The 15015-nt window shown below is 41.5% G+C and overlaps 1 protein-coding gene across 1 annotated transcript; it reads right to left on the minus strand.

The window, feature by feature from the left end:
* Positions 1-417: 417 nt before the first annotated feature.
* Positions 418-14132, minus strand: LOC109937800 (erythroblast NAD(P)(+)--arginine ADP-ribosyltransferase-like). The gene is made up of 3 exons (XM_020536302.2): positions 13022-14132; positions 5068-5173; positions 418-1537 (listed from the first exon to the last, which is right to left on the minus strand). Exons 2-3 carry the CDS (start codon positions 5102-5104, stop codon positions 609-611), a joined length of 966 nt encoding a protein of 321 aa, XP_020391891.2. The 5' UTR covers positions 5105-5173; positions 13022-14132; the 3' UTR covers positions 418-608.
* Positions 14133-15015: the final 883 nt, after the last annotated feature.

Consider the following 15015-nt stretch of genomic DNA (forward strand, 5'->3'; position numbering starts at 1 on the left):
TTAAAGGAAATGTGAGAGGCAGTTTTTTTTTTACACAAAGGGTGGTAAATGCTTGGAATGCACTGCCAGAGGAGGTAGTGAAAGTGGATACAATAGCAACATTTAAGAGGCATCTTGACACGTCTATAAATAGGCAGGCAATAGAGGGATACAGACCACATTGAGGCAGACGGTTTTTAGTTTAGAAAGGCATTGTGTATTGGTGCAGTCTCGTTGGGCTGAAGGGCCTGATCCTGTGCTGTATTATTTGTTCTTCATTTTCTGTCTATAGCTTTGTGTGACACACCCCTGGCTCTGTCTGTAGCTTTGTGTAAATGTGTCTCTGGCTCTGTCTATAGCTTTGTGTAACCGTGTCTGTGTGTTGCTTTTTCCTAGTCCTTGTGTATCTGTACACTTTTACTTCAAGCCACAAATGAATTAATTGCATCAAGTGTTCATTTTTAATAGCTTTTATCAAGACACTCGGATGTTAGGAGAATCTTAAACTAAACAAATGGAAGAGCAGTGAACAGATTTTGAATTAATTTTACTGAGTTGTGGCCTCATTGTGCTTTGTGAGTACAACTTCTCAATTTTGGACACACTGGACACTCCAATCAACCAGGGGATTAGATGTATTTCTGTTTCTTCAAAAAAAAAAGACAAGTGGCGAGCAGCAGGAGTCCTACGAGTGCCAAAAGTGAGAACCACAATGGAGATATTGGTTCCTGCATCCTCACCACACGAAGATGTCCCGGACCATCTGACTCGAGTTTTACCACCGTTTGTTTACGTCCAATGGATGAAAGGACAATGTTGACACCTCGCACCCCAAGGTCATCTTCCCACTTGATGACATTGGTAACGTTAAACACCTCATACGGTGGAATGAGCACTTCCTCTTCCCTACGAAAAAAAGAGAAGTTTTGGATGGCAACACCCAGGGATGTGGTGATGTTGAAGAGTGTGTTACTTCTTGATTCCTTGTCTGTGAATGTTGAGACTGACTGAAACATGTTCAGAGATGTTGAAGCAAATTGGCCAAAGCGGATATGTGCTCCTTCACTGACCAGAACCGCTCTATTTATTGTCCTGTAGACCTGTGTTCTTGGATCAGGACCCCAAGAACTGTTCTGCAATACATTCAGAGCTACAGACAAAAGATAGTGCAGACTTTTGTAATGGAAGCATTCAGAATACATTTTATCAGTGGCGCCATAGTTTCGAAGAGCCCTGTTGAAATAGCTGTAGAGCGGTGGGCTGTCTAGGGTGTAGCACAGGATTGCGATGACATGCTCTTCCAGGAGGCCAGCAGGTACTTTGAGTTCCTTTCTTCTGAGCTGCCATTCATGATTGGCTGTATGCCAGGCCTCCCCATAGTATGTTGCATTGTTCTTATGTTCTACCTTAGCATAGTCTATTGCAATCTTGTCCGATTCCAGGCTCTGTAAGAAGTAATAATCAGCGGAGCGTGTTGCCATGTCCATTTTGATATTGACTGCATTTTCTGAAATTTGGCACAGGGGCTCCATTGAAGGATTGGAAAAAGCATCAGTCCCTTCAAAAGAAAAAGCAACTATTTAAGAGTGCGATACAATAGATCACACCACATTCAAGTTAATTTCAACACAAGCCGCCTAGCCTATTGGATCTTATCTCCTTTGAATCCCAAAGCTTTTCTTAGTCATGACAGCTGCTCCTGGCTTTCATCACTTAGCCTAGTACCAGGAGATGGTGCTGGAGGAGTAACCTCACTGGGCTAGTAACTGCAAACGGGCAATGTCACTTGGCTAGTTACTGCAATGGAGTAATGTCACTTGGCTATTAGCTAAAAGGAATGGTATCACTTGGCTACTAACTTGCAATGGCGTAATCTCACTGGGCTAGAGTCAGCAAAGAGGTAATATCACTGGACTAGTAACTAGAAAGCATGAATGTCACTGGACTAGGATCTGCAAAGAGTTAATGACACTGGGCTGGTAAATGCAAAGGACTAAGATCAATAGTCAAGTAACTGCAAAGGAGTAATTTCACTGTGCAGGAAATATAAAGGCACACTGTCACGTGGGCAGTAATTGCAAAGGGGTCATGTCACTTCACTAGTAACTACAAAGAAGTACTATCACTGGACTAGTAACAGCAAAGGAGCAATGTTACTAGGCTAATCCCTACAAAGGAGTAATATCACTGGACTAGTAAGTGCAAAGGGGTAATGTCACTTCACTAGAAACTGTAAAGGTGTAATGTCACTAGGCTAGTAATTGCAAAGTGGTATTGTCGCTAAGCTTGTAACTGCAAAGGGGTAATATCACTGGGCTGCGTTCATAAAAAGAACAAGAATGGGAGAGCACAAATATAAATTGATTTAGGGGTGTCCCAGTGCTGGGGACCAGGGTTCTATTCCAGCCTTGGGTGACAGTATGGAGTTTGCAGATTCTCCCTGTGTCTGCATGGGTTTCCACCAGGTGCTCCAGTTTCCTCCGACAGTCCAAAGATGTGCAGGTTAGGTGGATTCACCATGTTAAATTGCCCCTTAGTGTACGGAGATGTGCAGTTATGTGGATTAGCCATGGTAAATGTGGGGTTACAGGGATTAAATGGGATGCTCTTTGGAGGGTTGGTGCAGACCCGATGGGCCAAATGTCTTTTTCCATATTGTGCTATGATTTGCATGGTTCTCGAACATCTTGCCTGCAAATGTGGTGGAGGCAGATTCAATTGAAGAATTCAAGAGGGGATTCGATAGTTATTTGAAGAAAAACGTGATGGTTATGGGAAAAAGGCAGGAGAATGGTACTAAGTCATAATGTTTCTATGAAGAACCAGTACAGAAAGTGGCTGAATGGCCTTCTACGATGTCGTAACAGTTCAAATAGATTGCACTTTTACAGTGTGTGGACAGATTGGTTAAAATGTTATCTTGATTCACTAAGCAGCGGAGAGCTCCACTGCCTCTTTTCAAGTCTGCAACATCCCTCCTAAAGTTTTCTGAAGAAAGGTCCAGACCCGAAATGCCAGCTTTCCTGCTCCTCTGATGCTGCCTGGCCTGCTGTGTTCATCCAGCTCTACACCTTGTTATCCTAAAGTGTGGTGCCCAGAATTCATTTCAATATTCCAGCAAAGAGCCTATCCAATGTTAGAATACTATCTAACTCCATGTGTCTGTTGCTAAACAGAAATTCATCCTAAGTAAGACAAAACATACTAAGGGGAGGATAAAGCAACCATAGCTGGCAAGAGAAGTCAGGTGCAGCATTAAAGCATAAGTAAAAGAAAAAAAAGTAAAGATTAGTGGGAAACCAGAAGATTGGAAAGCCTTGAAAAATCAGCAGAGGATAACTAAAAAAGCAATAAGGGTGGAGAAGATGAAATATGAGAATAAGCTAGCTAATAATATAAAAGAAGATTGCAAGAGATACTTTTTAGAGATATAACAGGTAAGAGAGAGGTAAGAGTGGAAATTAGACTGCTGGAAAATGAGCTTAGAGAAGTAGCAATTAAGAGCAAAGAAATAGCAGAGGCATTCTGGAACAGGACACTCGGCGCATGACGTGGGCTGATGTAGCCTGGAACGGGACAGTTTGTAGTAAGGTGTGGGCTGGTGTAGACTGGAACTGCACACTCTTGGCGGCATGGCATGACTGGTGTAGCCCGGACCGGGGACACTCCCTGCAAGTATGGCATGGGCTGGTGCAGCCCAGACCGGGACACTCCCTGCGGTATGGCGTGGGCTGGTGTAGCTTAGAGCAGGACACTGCTGTATGGTGTGGGCTGGCATAGCCCAGAACGGGACTCTAGCGGCGGCATGCTGTAGCAGTGGAGAAGGAAAAGTTGAACTCTGTTTAAGTTACTTTATTTTATTCTGTGAATGGCGCTCAAGTACAAGCCATGGTACACACTTTTCACTGTATTTTAAATTGAATACACATGACAATAAAGGACACTTCTGTACTTTGCATCAGTTTTCACAATGGAAGACAGCAACAGCATACTTGAACTTCAAGAGAGTCGGGACAGAGGTGAGTGTAGTGGCCATCACTAAGGAGAAGGTGCTGGGGAAGCTGAAAAGTCTGAAGGTGGATAAATTACCTGGACTAGATGGATTACACCCCACAGTACTGAAGGAAATAGCTGAGGAGATTGTGGAAGCATTGGTGTTGATCTTTCAGGAATCACTGGAGTCAGGGATGCTTCCAGAGGATTGGAAAATGCCTAATTTAACTTTAGAAGGGAGGAGGTAGAATTCAGGAAACCTCAGTCATTGGTAAGATTTTAGACACCATTATTAAAGATGAGAAGTGCATGGTAAACTAAGGTGGAGTCAGAAAGGCTTTGTCAAGGAGAGGTTGTGCCTAACAAATCTGTTAGAATTCTTTGAGGAGGTAGTGAGCAAGTTAGACAAAGGAGAGCTGATAGACATGATCTATTTGGATTTCCAGAAGACTTTGGATTTGAAGATCCACAAGGTGCCACACAGGAGGCTAGTAGAAAAGAGTCCCTGGTGTTAGGGACAAGGTACTGGCGTGGATTGAGGATTGGTTGACTGGCAAAAGACAGAAAGTAGGGATAACAGGGTCTTTTTCAGGTTGGCAGCTACTAACTAGTGAAGTTCTGCAGGGGTACGTATTAAGACCATAACTTTACATCATATATATGTAAACTATCTAGACCAAGGAACTGAAGGCATTGTTGTTAAGTTTTCAGACAACACAAACATAGGTGGAGGGACAAGTAGTGTTGAGGAAGTGGGAAGGTCTTAGACAGGCTAGGAGAGTGGAGACAAAGTGGTAGATGGAATACAGTGTGGGAAAATGTGAGGTTATGCAGTTCTCTTTCTGGAAGTGGGCACTCACTCATTTTAAAATGGATATTCCTCCTTGTTCTCATCAAGCCAGTAAATGTGGCATCAATCTTTTAACTTCAAGGTGGGCAAAGTTACCAATCAGGTCAGAACACTGACCAGGTCAGGAAGAAAACTGACAGAATAACTGAGGCAATCAAACAATTACCAGATAGGGAAAGCAGGAAAACCAATTATTTTCTAAAGCTGAACCTGAACTGTTTAATGAAATTGCTTTTTATACTTACTTAGGACAAAAATCAGAACAAATCCCAGAATTCTCATCGTTATTGTTTCGACCTTATCCTGCAACAACTTTCATGAATTACATCAGCACACACATTCTGTAGATGTCTGTAATAGAATGAGGTGATTAACTGTAAGTATTAAAAATATTTAGAAACCAGATTTTTCTTTAGATCCTGATCAAATTCATGGGGTTTTGCCAATGTCCCATTGCTCTAAGGGCATGAGGGAAAGTAAGACATCACTGTTTTAGAGGCTTCTACTGATAAAGAAGAGAATTTTCCCATTGCCTCTTACACAATGCATTGTTGAAGAGACCAAAAGCCATCGTAAGCTACTACTGAGTTAAGGGATTGAACTGGGGATGGTATTGAATCGTACAACTAGCCTATGTCTGGTTTCCTAGCCCTTACTGTTGCCCATTGATGCCATTCTATAACAGATCAATGAAAATAAAGACTGGTTTGCACTGCCATAGCATACAAACAAGGAACAAGAGTAGATCATTCGGCTCTTCCAGCATGCTGTGCCATTCAATAAAATCATGACTGATCTGATTTTAACCTCAACTCTACACTCCTACATACCCCCAATAATCTTTCATCCCCTTAGATATTAAGAATCCAGCTATGTCTATCTTAAAAATGTTTAAAGATTCTGCATCCAATGCCTTTTGAGGAAGGAAATTCTGAAGACATACAATCTGCTCAAAGAAAAAATGTTATCTCATCTCTGTCTTAAATGGGTGCCCCTTTATTTTTAAATGATGACCCCTGGTTCTAGATTGTCCCACATGAAGAAACACCCTTTCCATATCTATCCAGTCAAGACTCCTTAGGATCTTGTATGTGTCAATTAAGTCACCACTAACACTTCTGAACTCCACAGCCTATCTAGCCTTTCCTCATAAGGCAATCCGCTCCTTTCACGTATTAGTCTAGTAAACCTTCTCAGAACTGCTTCCAAAGCATCCTTCTATAAATACAATGACCAGCACAGTACACTGTACTCCAGATGCCCTGTAACCCAGCCCCCAATCATCATATTTCATGGTCAAATAGCTCATCTGCAAACTGTGCACAGTTTCATATTCTAATCAAGGTCGCCTCATGAGAGAGCATTGGCACCAACACTGACTCACAAAGGAGATATTGGAATAGAGCATTTCAGTTATGAACCATTATATACAGTGCAACATGAAGTAACTTCACATCATGACATGTTAGGTTTAGTATCAAAAGTACAACACATTTCCGTTGCATTTCAAAGCACCCCCTGGGGCTGTAAATAAACTTAGTATTTTTTTTAATAGGATATTACATCAAATAATACATTAACAGGCCTCAGTGGTGCAACAAACTCCTTTGTGTCCTAGACTTCAAACCCATGGGCTGGATTCTATACTGTGCCCATTCAGGGATTTGAAGGTGGCATGGCGTATAATTTCCATGCGATGAATCAACCCCCAAACCATCCCTGCCACCACTGCAAGTAAATGGAGGGTGGGCAAACTGACTGGTGCTCTGCCCAACTTTCGGCTTTCTCAAGACTGTTAGTGGCCAATTAATGTCGGCGTAAGAATGTCAAGCCACCACTGAGCCCCTGTTATCTCTGCAAAAGTGTGTGGGGTTGGGGAGGGGGAGTGTTGTTTCACACCAGTCAAGAAGCCATTGTTAGGCAAGTTGGGACTGGTCTCCTTTGCAGATCCCCAGGCTTCCACCTTCTCCAAAATTGTGCTTCCCCTTTTGCTATCTACACAGGCCTCTTGAATACGGACCCTCACGGGAGACTGCTAACCTGACCCCGGTGAGACCCAAGCTAATGTCAGTTCCCTGGCATGGTGAGACTCTCTGTAGTCCCAGAAGTTGCCATTGCTGCAGGGGTCACTGCAGAGTAACCAGTTGGCCAATAGCTTTCTGAGGTGGGCTACCTCCTGACAGTCAGGATGGAGATCCCTCCTCCAGTCACTTAATATTCCCCTGCAATGTTAGAGGCCACAGGGTAGCTGTCAAATTTGGCTGAGGGTGCAAGGGAGCAGGGATAACGGTGGCCCCATTAAATCCAGTCTTATGTCTTTCACATGCACATCCCTTCAAATAATATAAACTAAACCAAATTAATAAATGGGGGGAATCTTTTACTTCTACCGTGCCGTGAAGAAACAAAGTTGTAGTTCAAATCAAAATAGTTGATACTTCAAAACAATTTAGCATCCTAGATATGGTGTAAACCAGCAGCAAATCTGTTGATGTTTACCATCATTTCAATACAAATCAAACAACAGCAGCAAGTGGGAGCATGCAGTTGAAAATGATCATCTGGAAATTGCTGTCCGAGATGTGAGATTACAGTGTGCACTTTTAGGGTCCTTATCTGAGGAAGAATGTTGTGGCTGTAGGGGCAATACAGCAAAGGTTCACTGCTTCCTGGGTTGTCAGGACTGATCTATGAAAAGAGACTGGATCAATTAAGACAATATTCTCTCGCGTTTAGAAGAATGAGTGTGGATCTCATAGAAACTTATAAAATTCTAAATGGATTAGATAGGGTAGATACAGGAAGGAATTTCCTGATGACTGGTGAATCATGGAACAAGGAGCCACAGTTCAAGGATATAAGGTAGGCCATTTAGGTTTGAGATGAGGAGAAGTTCTTCACCCAAAGAATGGTGATCCGGCGGAATTCTCTGCCTCAGAAAGCAATTGAGGCCAAAATATTGAATGTTTTCAAGAAGACTAAAGAGATCTAAGTGTATGAGGAGAAAGTGGGAACAGGGGACTGAGTTGGATGATCAGCCATGATCATATTGAAAGGCGGAGCAGGTTTGAGGGGCTGAATGGCCTACTTGTATTCCTAGTTTCTATGTTTCTATGTATTTTTAGCATTTCTTGTTTTTGTTTCAGGTTTCCAGCACTTAAAATATTTTGTAAGCTTTATTTGCTTACAATTATTTTCCTGCATCTTATATGTCTTTGAAATCATCCACTAAGCCCTTCCCTGAAAATCTCTTAGCTGTTCCATCTGATTATCGGAGATGATACCCAGATACTCACATGGTCCCAGATGCTCTGTGGATGTTACAACTCAAAAAGACTTCTGTCTGAACTTTCAGATACATGTAGCACAGAAATAGAATGGATATTAGTCAAGCAAGAGAATGTCTATCTTGCATCTTTTAAGTTTCACAACACTTCCCTAGGAACTCTCATGTCATTATGCAACTGAAACATTGTCTTATCTTTCTGTATTGGCCTCACAACTAAAGTTTCTTCAATGTTTTTCTGATCACACTCTTGAGTTTATAAAATTATTCGTGAGATCTCTTGCTTTGCAAGCTTTGTTCAACAAAACTTTTGCCTTTATTTAATTTTCCATTAATTTGTTAAGCAATTAATGGCTGTGTTTATCTGGAATGATTAATTCTCAATATGGTGACCTAACGCAGAAAGGGGCTGTACTGCCCATTACACATGTTGCGTCTTCTGCTAGATGGCAAAAAGTATTTGCTTGAGTTAGTTTCTATTTTACTTGACATTGGCTGGAAAACCCAGGGTGAAAAAGTCTGTTCTGTCAGTTTCAACAGATGCCTGTTAACACAAGTCTGAGTGTGACAATCATAGTCTTGTTACTACTCGACTATCTCATTTGGAGGGGAGGGCTTTAAATTCAGTTTGTTTGACAGCTCTGAGATATTATTAAAAGGTTGCCTACTTTTGATTTGAGATTATGAAGACAAATAGTTGGTTTTATGACTGATAAAGTACTTGAGAACACTTATATGTAGTGAGTAGGGTTTCTTGCACGAGATTTTTAAAAACGTAGTGAAGTCTGTAATAGATATTTAGAACATTATTTTCTTTTATCTTAACTCCTGGCAACTACACAAGGTGGATACAGGATGAGTTGGCATTAAGTGATGAAGGGGGAAGAGTGGTGGGGAGGCATAGTTAGGCAAGAGTTGATATGGGCACAGTGTGTGGCTATGGGGATTAATGCGGCAGGGCCTTTGAAGGTGAGTGGGTTGGTAGGATTGACAAGAATAGGGCATGGAGAGTTGCTGGAGGAGTGAGTGCTGAGGCTAACCGGCCTAAGAGTCAAAAACACAACTGGAATGCAGTTAACAAGAAAGGCCTATTAACTAGCTCACCTTAACACTAGGCATCCCCTATTTCATCCATGTTAGGTTTTAATCTTTCCTGCACTCCCTGTCCCACCAGTCCAAGAAGAGAATCGTATGTTTGGGGCCCTGGATACATCTGAGCTAGGAAATACCCCATATCTCTAAGATGGAAATTGGGCACTTGGTGCTGGAATGAGTAGCAAATCCATATCAGAGGTGTTTAGCCCTTGCTTCATGCACGTTTAATGCACAGCGTGGAACTCTGCTATCTCCCAAAATCTGCTTCCAGCCTGCTGGGGGAGGGGGTTTGAGCAATAGTAGTGTTTTAGGAGCTGAAACAGAGAGAGTGCGAGCTGCAACTCACAGCTCTGCAGCTGAAAACAGGAGAAAAAGTACAGAGGACGAGGTGTTATTGATGAGCTGTAACAGCAGCCAATCTTCAAAAGTAACTTGTGATGCTATTTGCCATGTGCTAAAAGTTGAGCATCCACATGCTATTGTCAATCAGCTTTCTAAGTTTAGCTGACCTCTGTCAGGAGAGGACCCACTGCAGCTTACTTAACAGGCAGTGGTATTCCGCTCCTTAGGCATTTGATTCTCTTACTGTCATTTAACTTAGTTTAATTTTGACAAATTCCTGATCTTGATTCATTCCCTGTTTCTCCCTCAAACAATTGCCTCACATCCCCACAATTTCCTTATTTTCAAAGATAATATCCCAGTATCAGTCTTTTGGACATCATTGTAAACATTTGATGTTGATTTTGACACCTTTTTCAAGTATCTGACACTTTCATTGTCAGAAGGAGGTCATGCCAAACGAATCTGGTGAAATTTTTTGAGGAGGTGACCAAGTGTTTGAAAGAGGGTAGCGCAGTTGATATGTTGATAGTTTATATGGATTTCAGCAAGGTTTTTGACAAGATCCCAAATGGGAGACTGATAAAGAAGGCAAAGCTCATGAGACACAGGGCAGCTTGACAAGTTAGATCCAAAATTGGCCAAGTGGTAGGAAATACAGATTGGTCGTAGAAGGCTGTTTGTGGGACTGGAGGCCAGGATGCAGTGGTGTACTCTGGGATCAGTGTTGAGTCCCTTATTGTTCATGATATTCATGAGTGATGTAGACAACATTGGGGGGAGGGGTTGGGGTGGATAATAAGTAAGTTCACGGATGACACAAAGACTAGCCAGGTAATTGACAGTGAAGAGAGGGTGTTAAGTTACAGGAGGATACAAACAGATTGATCAGATGGGCAGATCCGTGGCAGATGGAATTTGACCCTGATAAATATTAGCTGATACACTTTGGAAGAAGAGAGACAAGGGAGTACTCAATGAATGACAGGACATCATAAAGCCCAGGAGACCAGGGATCTTAAGGTGTTTGTGGCAGGATAGGTTAATAGGGTAGAGGCAAAAGATTTTTAGTTTAGAAAGCTCACAAATCTTAGAAATCTAAGGTTCCGAATCTTTCCATCCTTATCCTTCACTTTCACAAGAACATGTTGGTCCTAAACTCTCATCAATTGGCCTTTAAAAGATTCCCACATGACAGATGTGGGCTTACCTTCAAACAGCCACCCCCAATCTACTTGCCCCAGTTCTTGCCTAACATTGTCTTTGTCAGACTTCCCCCAATATAGTACTTTCACCGGAGTACTCTTATTCTTATCCCTAAGTATTTTTGGATTCAAATACTTGTTTATGTAAGTGAATACATGGAGTAAAATGCAATTTATTTTTGTCTTCATGTTTTTATTTTGAGAATCACTTTAAACATTTTCTTTAATCTCAGCATGTGTGCTGAGGTTTGTCCATTTTGGATACTGGGGCAGTTGGCATGGAGGATGTAAGAACAAATGGTGGTGAGAGTGTGAAATGTAGAAGCAGGAGCTATAATGGATGAAACGTGGGTAGCGATGGGATAAAAGGGGTGATTTTGGTTTCAATATTTATTTTGTGGCTTTGGTGAATGCCTGAGTGTCGATGTGAATAATTTACTCAGGCGGCTTCTACACCCAACAAACACTGCCAATGAGAATCTACCGCACCACTGCCCTCCCAGTCCTGCCCAGGCTAGCAGCAATGAAGCCATTACTCCCATTTTCACCTGCCTTCTGGCATGAAAATCCAAATGTCTAAGCTCTTTCTCACCATGGATCCAGGAACTGACCCAATTCTGAGCTCCCACCACTACAGTGAAAATTCAGGCTTAGCATTTGCTTTTGAAGTTTGCCTTTTCAACTATTACCTTGACTTCTGTCATTTGATGAATATTAGAATGTAAATAAAAACCGGAAGAACTGTGAATGCTGTAAATCAGGAACAAAAACAAAGTTGCTGGAAAAGCCGAGCAGGTCTGGCAGCATCTGTGAAGGGAAAAACAGCGTAAACGTTTCGGGTCCAGTGACCCTTCCTCAGAATGTAAATATTCATGTAGCATGAGTGATTTGACTTAAACTTATTACAATGTCGATTCAATCTGGCCCTTGTTGGCACTGCAGAAAGCAATCACAAATAGACTCACAAAGGTCACTCCCAATCTAAGGTGTTAGTCTCTTATTAAAGCTATATGAAAGTTAAAATCCTTCAATGGAAACCATTCTGCCTTTGTTCAAGGTTTGTTGACCCTCTGCATTAATAATCTACCACCTCACAAATCCTTTGCTATTTCTTAATTCTACTAATATTTTTGGCACTGTCTGCTCTCTTCTTTTTCTACTGAAGCAATTTCATTCCTAATTACAAAGGCTAGTCACCTCCCTCCTCCCATTGCCCACACCACTTTCTCAGTTTATGTAAGCATCATAACGTGAAATAGTGATCCCAAACTTAACCATCTTTCTGCCATGTCACACTCTCCAACTTGAATTTCGACCTGCAATTTGTTCCTAATTTCCCATAATGGTGTTTAAAGAATGTCTGTTGGAGCTAAACACCCTGACCATCTATTTGAATGTTTTATTCACACATCTTTTTCCTCTCTCTTTCCTAGTTTAATTACTTGACTTGACTACAGTCCTGCCTTTACCTGTGGTGACTGAAGTGTGATTTGATTATTACTCACTTTTTGTTTACTTTCATTCTCTTATTTTCAAGCCGTCCCCAGGTTCCACTTGGTTACTAATTTAGAATCCTTAATTTATCCTTTGCACAAAGATATGTCCACTTACATCTCAATGCGCTAATCTTCAGAATCAACATCAAATGTTTACACTCGTAACTTTGACTCTATTTTCTCTCCACAGATGCTGCCAGACCTGCTGAGTTTCTCCAGCAATTTCTGTTTTTGTTTAGGATCTCCAGCATCCGCAGTTCTTTGTCTTATGTTATGGTAATGGCATCCCATGCACAAATATATACACAAACATATATATACACAAATACACACACAGACACATACATATACATATGTGCAATGCAATATATGCATGCACAAATACAACACATACACAAATACAAGCACACATAGACACAAATACACAAACCAGTATTTGCATACACAAATGCACATAGACACAGATAAAACTACACACAACACACACACACACACACAAACACACTTCACAGTATAATTAAAACAGAGTTCACAAACCCACGCAGGGGTGAGCAACGAACTCTCACACAAAAAAAGAGGCACAAGCTCTAACACATAGAGAATTGATGCACACGTGCACTCAGTGTACAACACACACACCAACTGACAGCACAGAGTATACATACACACACGCACATACCACACACACACACTATGATACACACAATATTTTTTAGATACAGAAAGGTTTATGAGGCACTGAGCATTCATTTATGGATTAATTTGTAGAACTTACTGGTTCCTCTAATCCTTAGAGAGCCACTGCTTGAAATGTTTTGTTAAATGCCTTGTTTGAATCCAGTGGCCTCTCACTGGTTAAACTGCAATGGTTCTTTTGGTTCTCTTCAATAACAGCCTGTTGAAACTTTAGTCCACTGAGATTGGATGGTGCGGCTTGGTTCTTTCTCCTGCTCTTGATTCACTGATCTCAGCAATTCTGCTATGAGATGCCAAAAGCTATGAGTAAAACATGCAAATAAGTTTTACGCCCCCATCTGCCAGGGAATCTGTTAGAGCTTCCTAAGGTCTGTCAAACTTAAATCATGTTGAACGGCAGGACAGATCAAGTGGAGGATACTGCTTGTGAGACAAAGACCTGGCTCTTAATTCAGGATTTTACAGACTACATTACAGCCCTGACTATTTGTCACAAATACTTTCAAGTACTTGGAGACATCATGAGGTAATGAACTGAGTATAAATTCAATTTTTCTTTTTGTTTTTATTGTTGTTGTAGGAAAGAATTCCAAGTACCAACTGTACAGACATTCATTTCCATTCTCCTCACACCACCACCTGCAAAGTCCCCTCCAAGCCATTCACCATCCTGACTTGGAAATATTTCGCTATTCCATCACTGTCACTGGGTCAAAATCCTGATATTCCCTCCCTAAGGGTACTGTGGGCCAACCAACAGCATATGGGACCGCAGCAGTTCAAGAAGGCAGGTCACCACCACCTTCTTATGGGCAACTAGGGACAGGCAATAAATGCTGGCCAGCCAGTGTTGCCCACATCCTCTGAATGTGAAGGGGTTGAAACAGTTTTGGTTACCTATGGATTAAATCTTCAATCATATTGTAAAAGTAAATGAGGACTACAGATGCACAAAGGCAGGTTAAAAGTGTAGTTGCGACACAATGGTGACTCAGCCATAGCTAACAAAGGAAAGTAGAGATAGTATTAGATCCAAGGAAGATACATATATGGTGCAACTGTTAGAGTCCATTATACAATAATTAATAGAAGAGTTCTTGGAAACATAGAACATAGAATCCCTACAGTGTGGAAACAGGCCCTTCGGCCCAACAAGTCCACACCTGCCATTGGTGCATCCCACCCAGACCCATCCCTCTATAACCCACCTAAGCTACACATCCCTGGGCACTATGGGCAATTTAGCATGGCCAATCCACCTACACTGCAAAGGTACTGGAAAGAAGTGGCAAATTTGGACAGAGTCAGCATGAACTTACAAAAGGGAAATCATGTTTGACGAACCTACTAGAATTCTTTGAGAATGTAACTCACAGAGTTGATGAAGGGGAGTCAGTGGATATGGTTTATTTGGACTTTCAGGAGACTTTCGACAGAGTCACACATAAGGGATTAATGTATAAAATTAAAGCAAATGGTATTGGGGATGGACAGCAAACTAGTTGGCAGACAGGAAACAAAGTGAAGGAATAAATTAGTCTTTTTCCAAATGACAAGCAGTGACTAATGGGGTAATACAGGGATCAGTACTTGGAGCCCAGCTATTCACAGTATATATGAATGGTTTAGATAAGGGAACTAAACTAAATTTGTGAACAACACAAATCGACACGAGGGTGAGCTTTGAGGAGGATGCAGAGTTGCTTCAGTATGATTTAGACAGACTTTGAATGATTGGGCAAATAAATGGCAGATTCAGTATAATGTGGGCAAATGTATGTCTTCCACTTTGATAGGAAAAATACAAAAGCCAATTATTATCTGAATGGCTATAAACAGAGATGGGGAAAGTGGAACGAGACCTGGGTCTCCTCATATACTAGACACAGAAGGTAAGCATGCAGGTGCAGTAGGCAGTGAAAAAGGCAAATGCTATGTTGGCCTTCACAGTGAGAGGATTTGATTACAGTCGCAGGGATGTCTTCTTGTAGTTGTACTGGGCATTGGTGAAAACGTACTGGAATAGTATGTGCAGTTCTGGATTCCTTATCTGAGGAAGGATGTTCTTACTAT

This window comes from Rhincodon typus, chromosome 7 (genome assembly GCF_021869965.1).
Source record: "Rhincodon typus isolate 14 chromosome 7, sRhiTyp1.1, whole genome shotgun sequence".
Taxonomy (NCBI): domain Eukaryota; kingdom Metazoa; phylum Chordata; class Chondrichthyes; order Orectolobiformes; family Rhincodontidae; genus Rhincodon; species Rhincodon typus.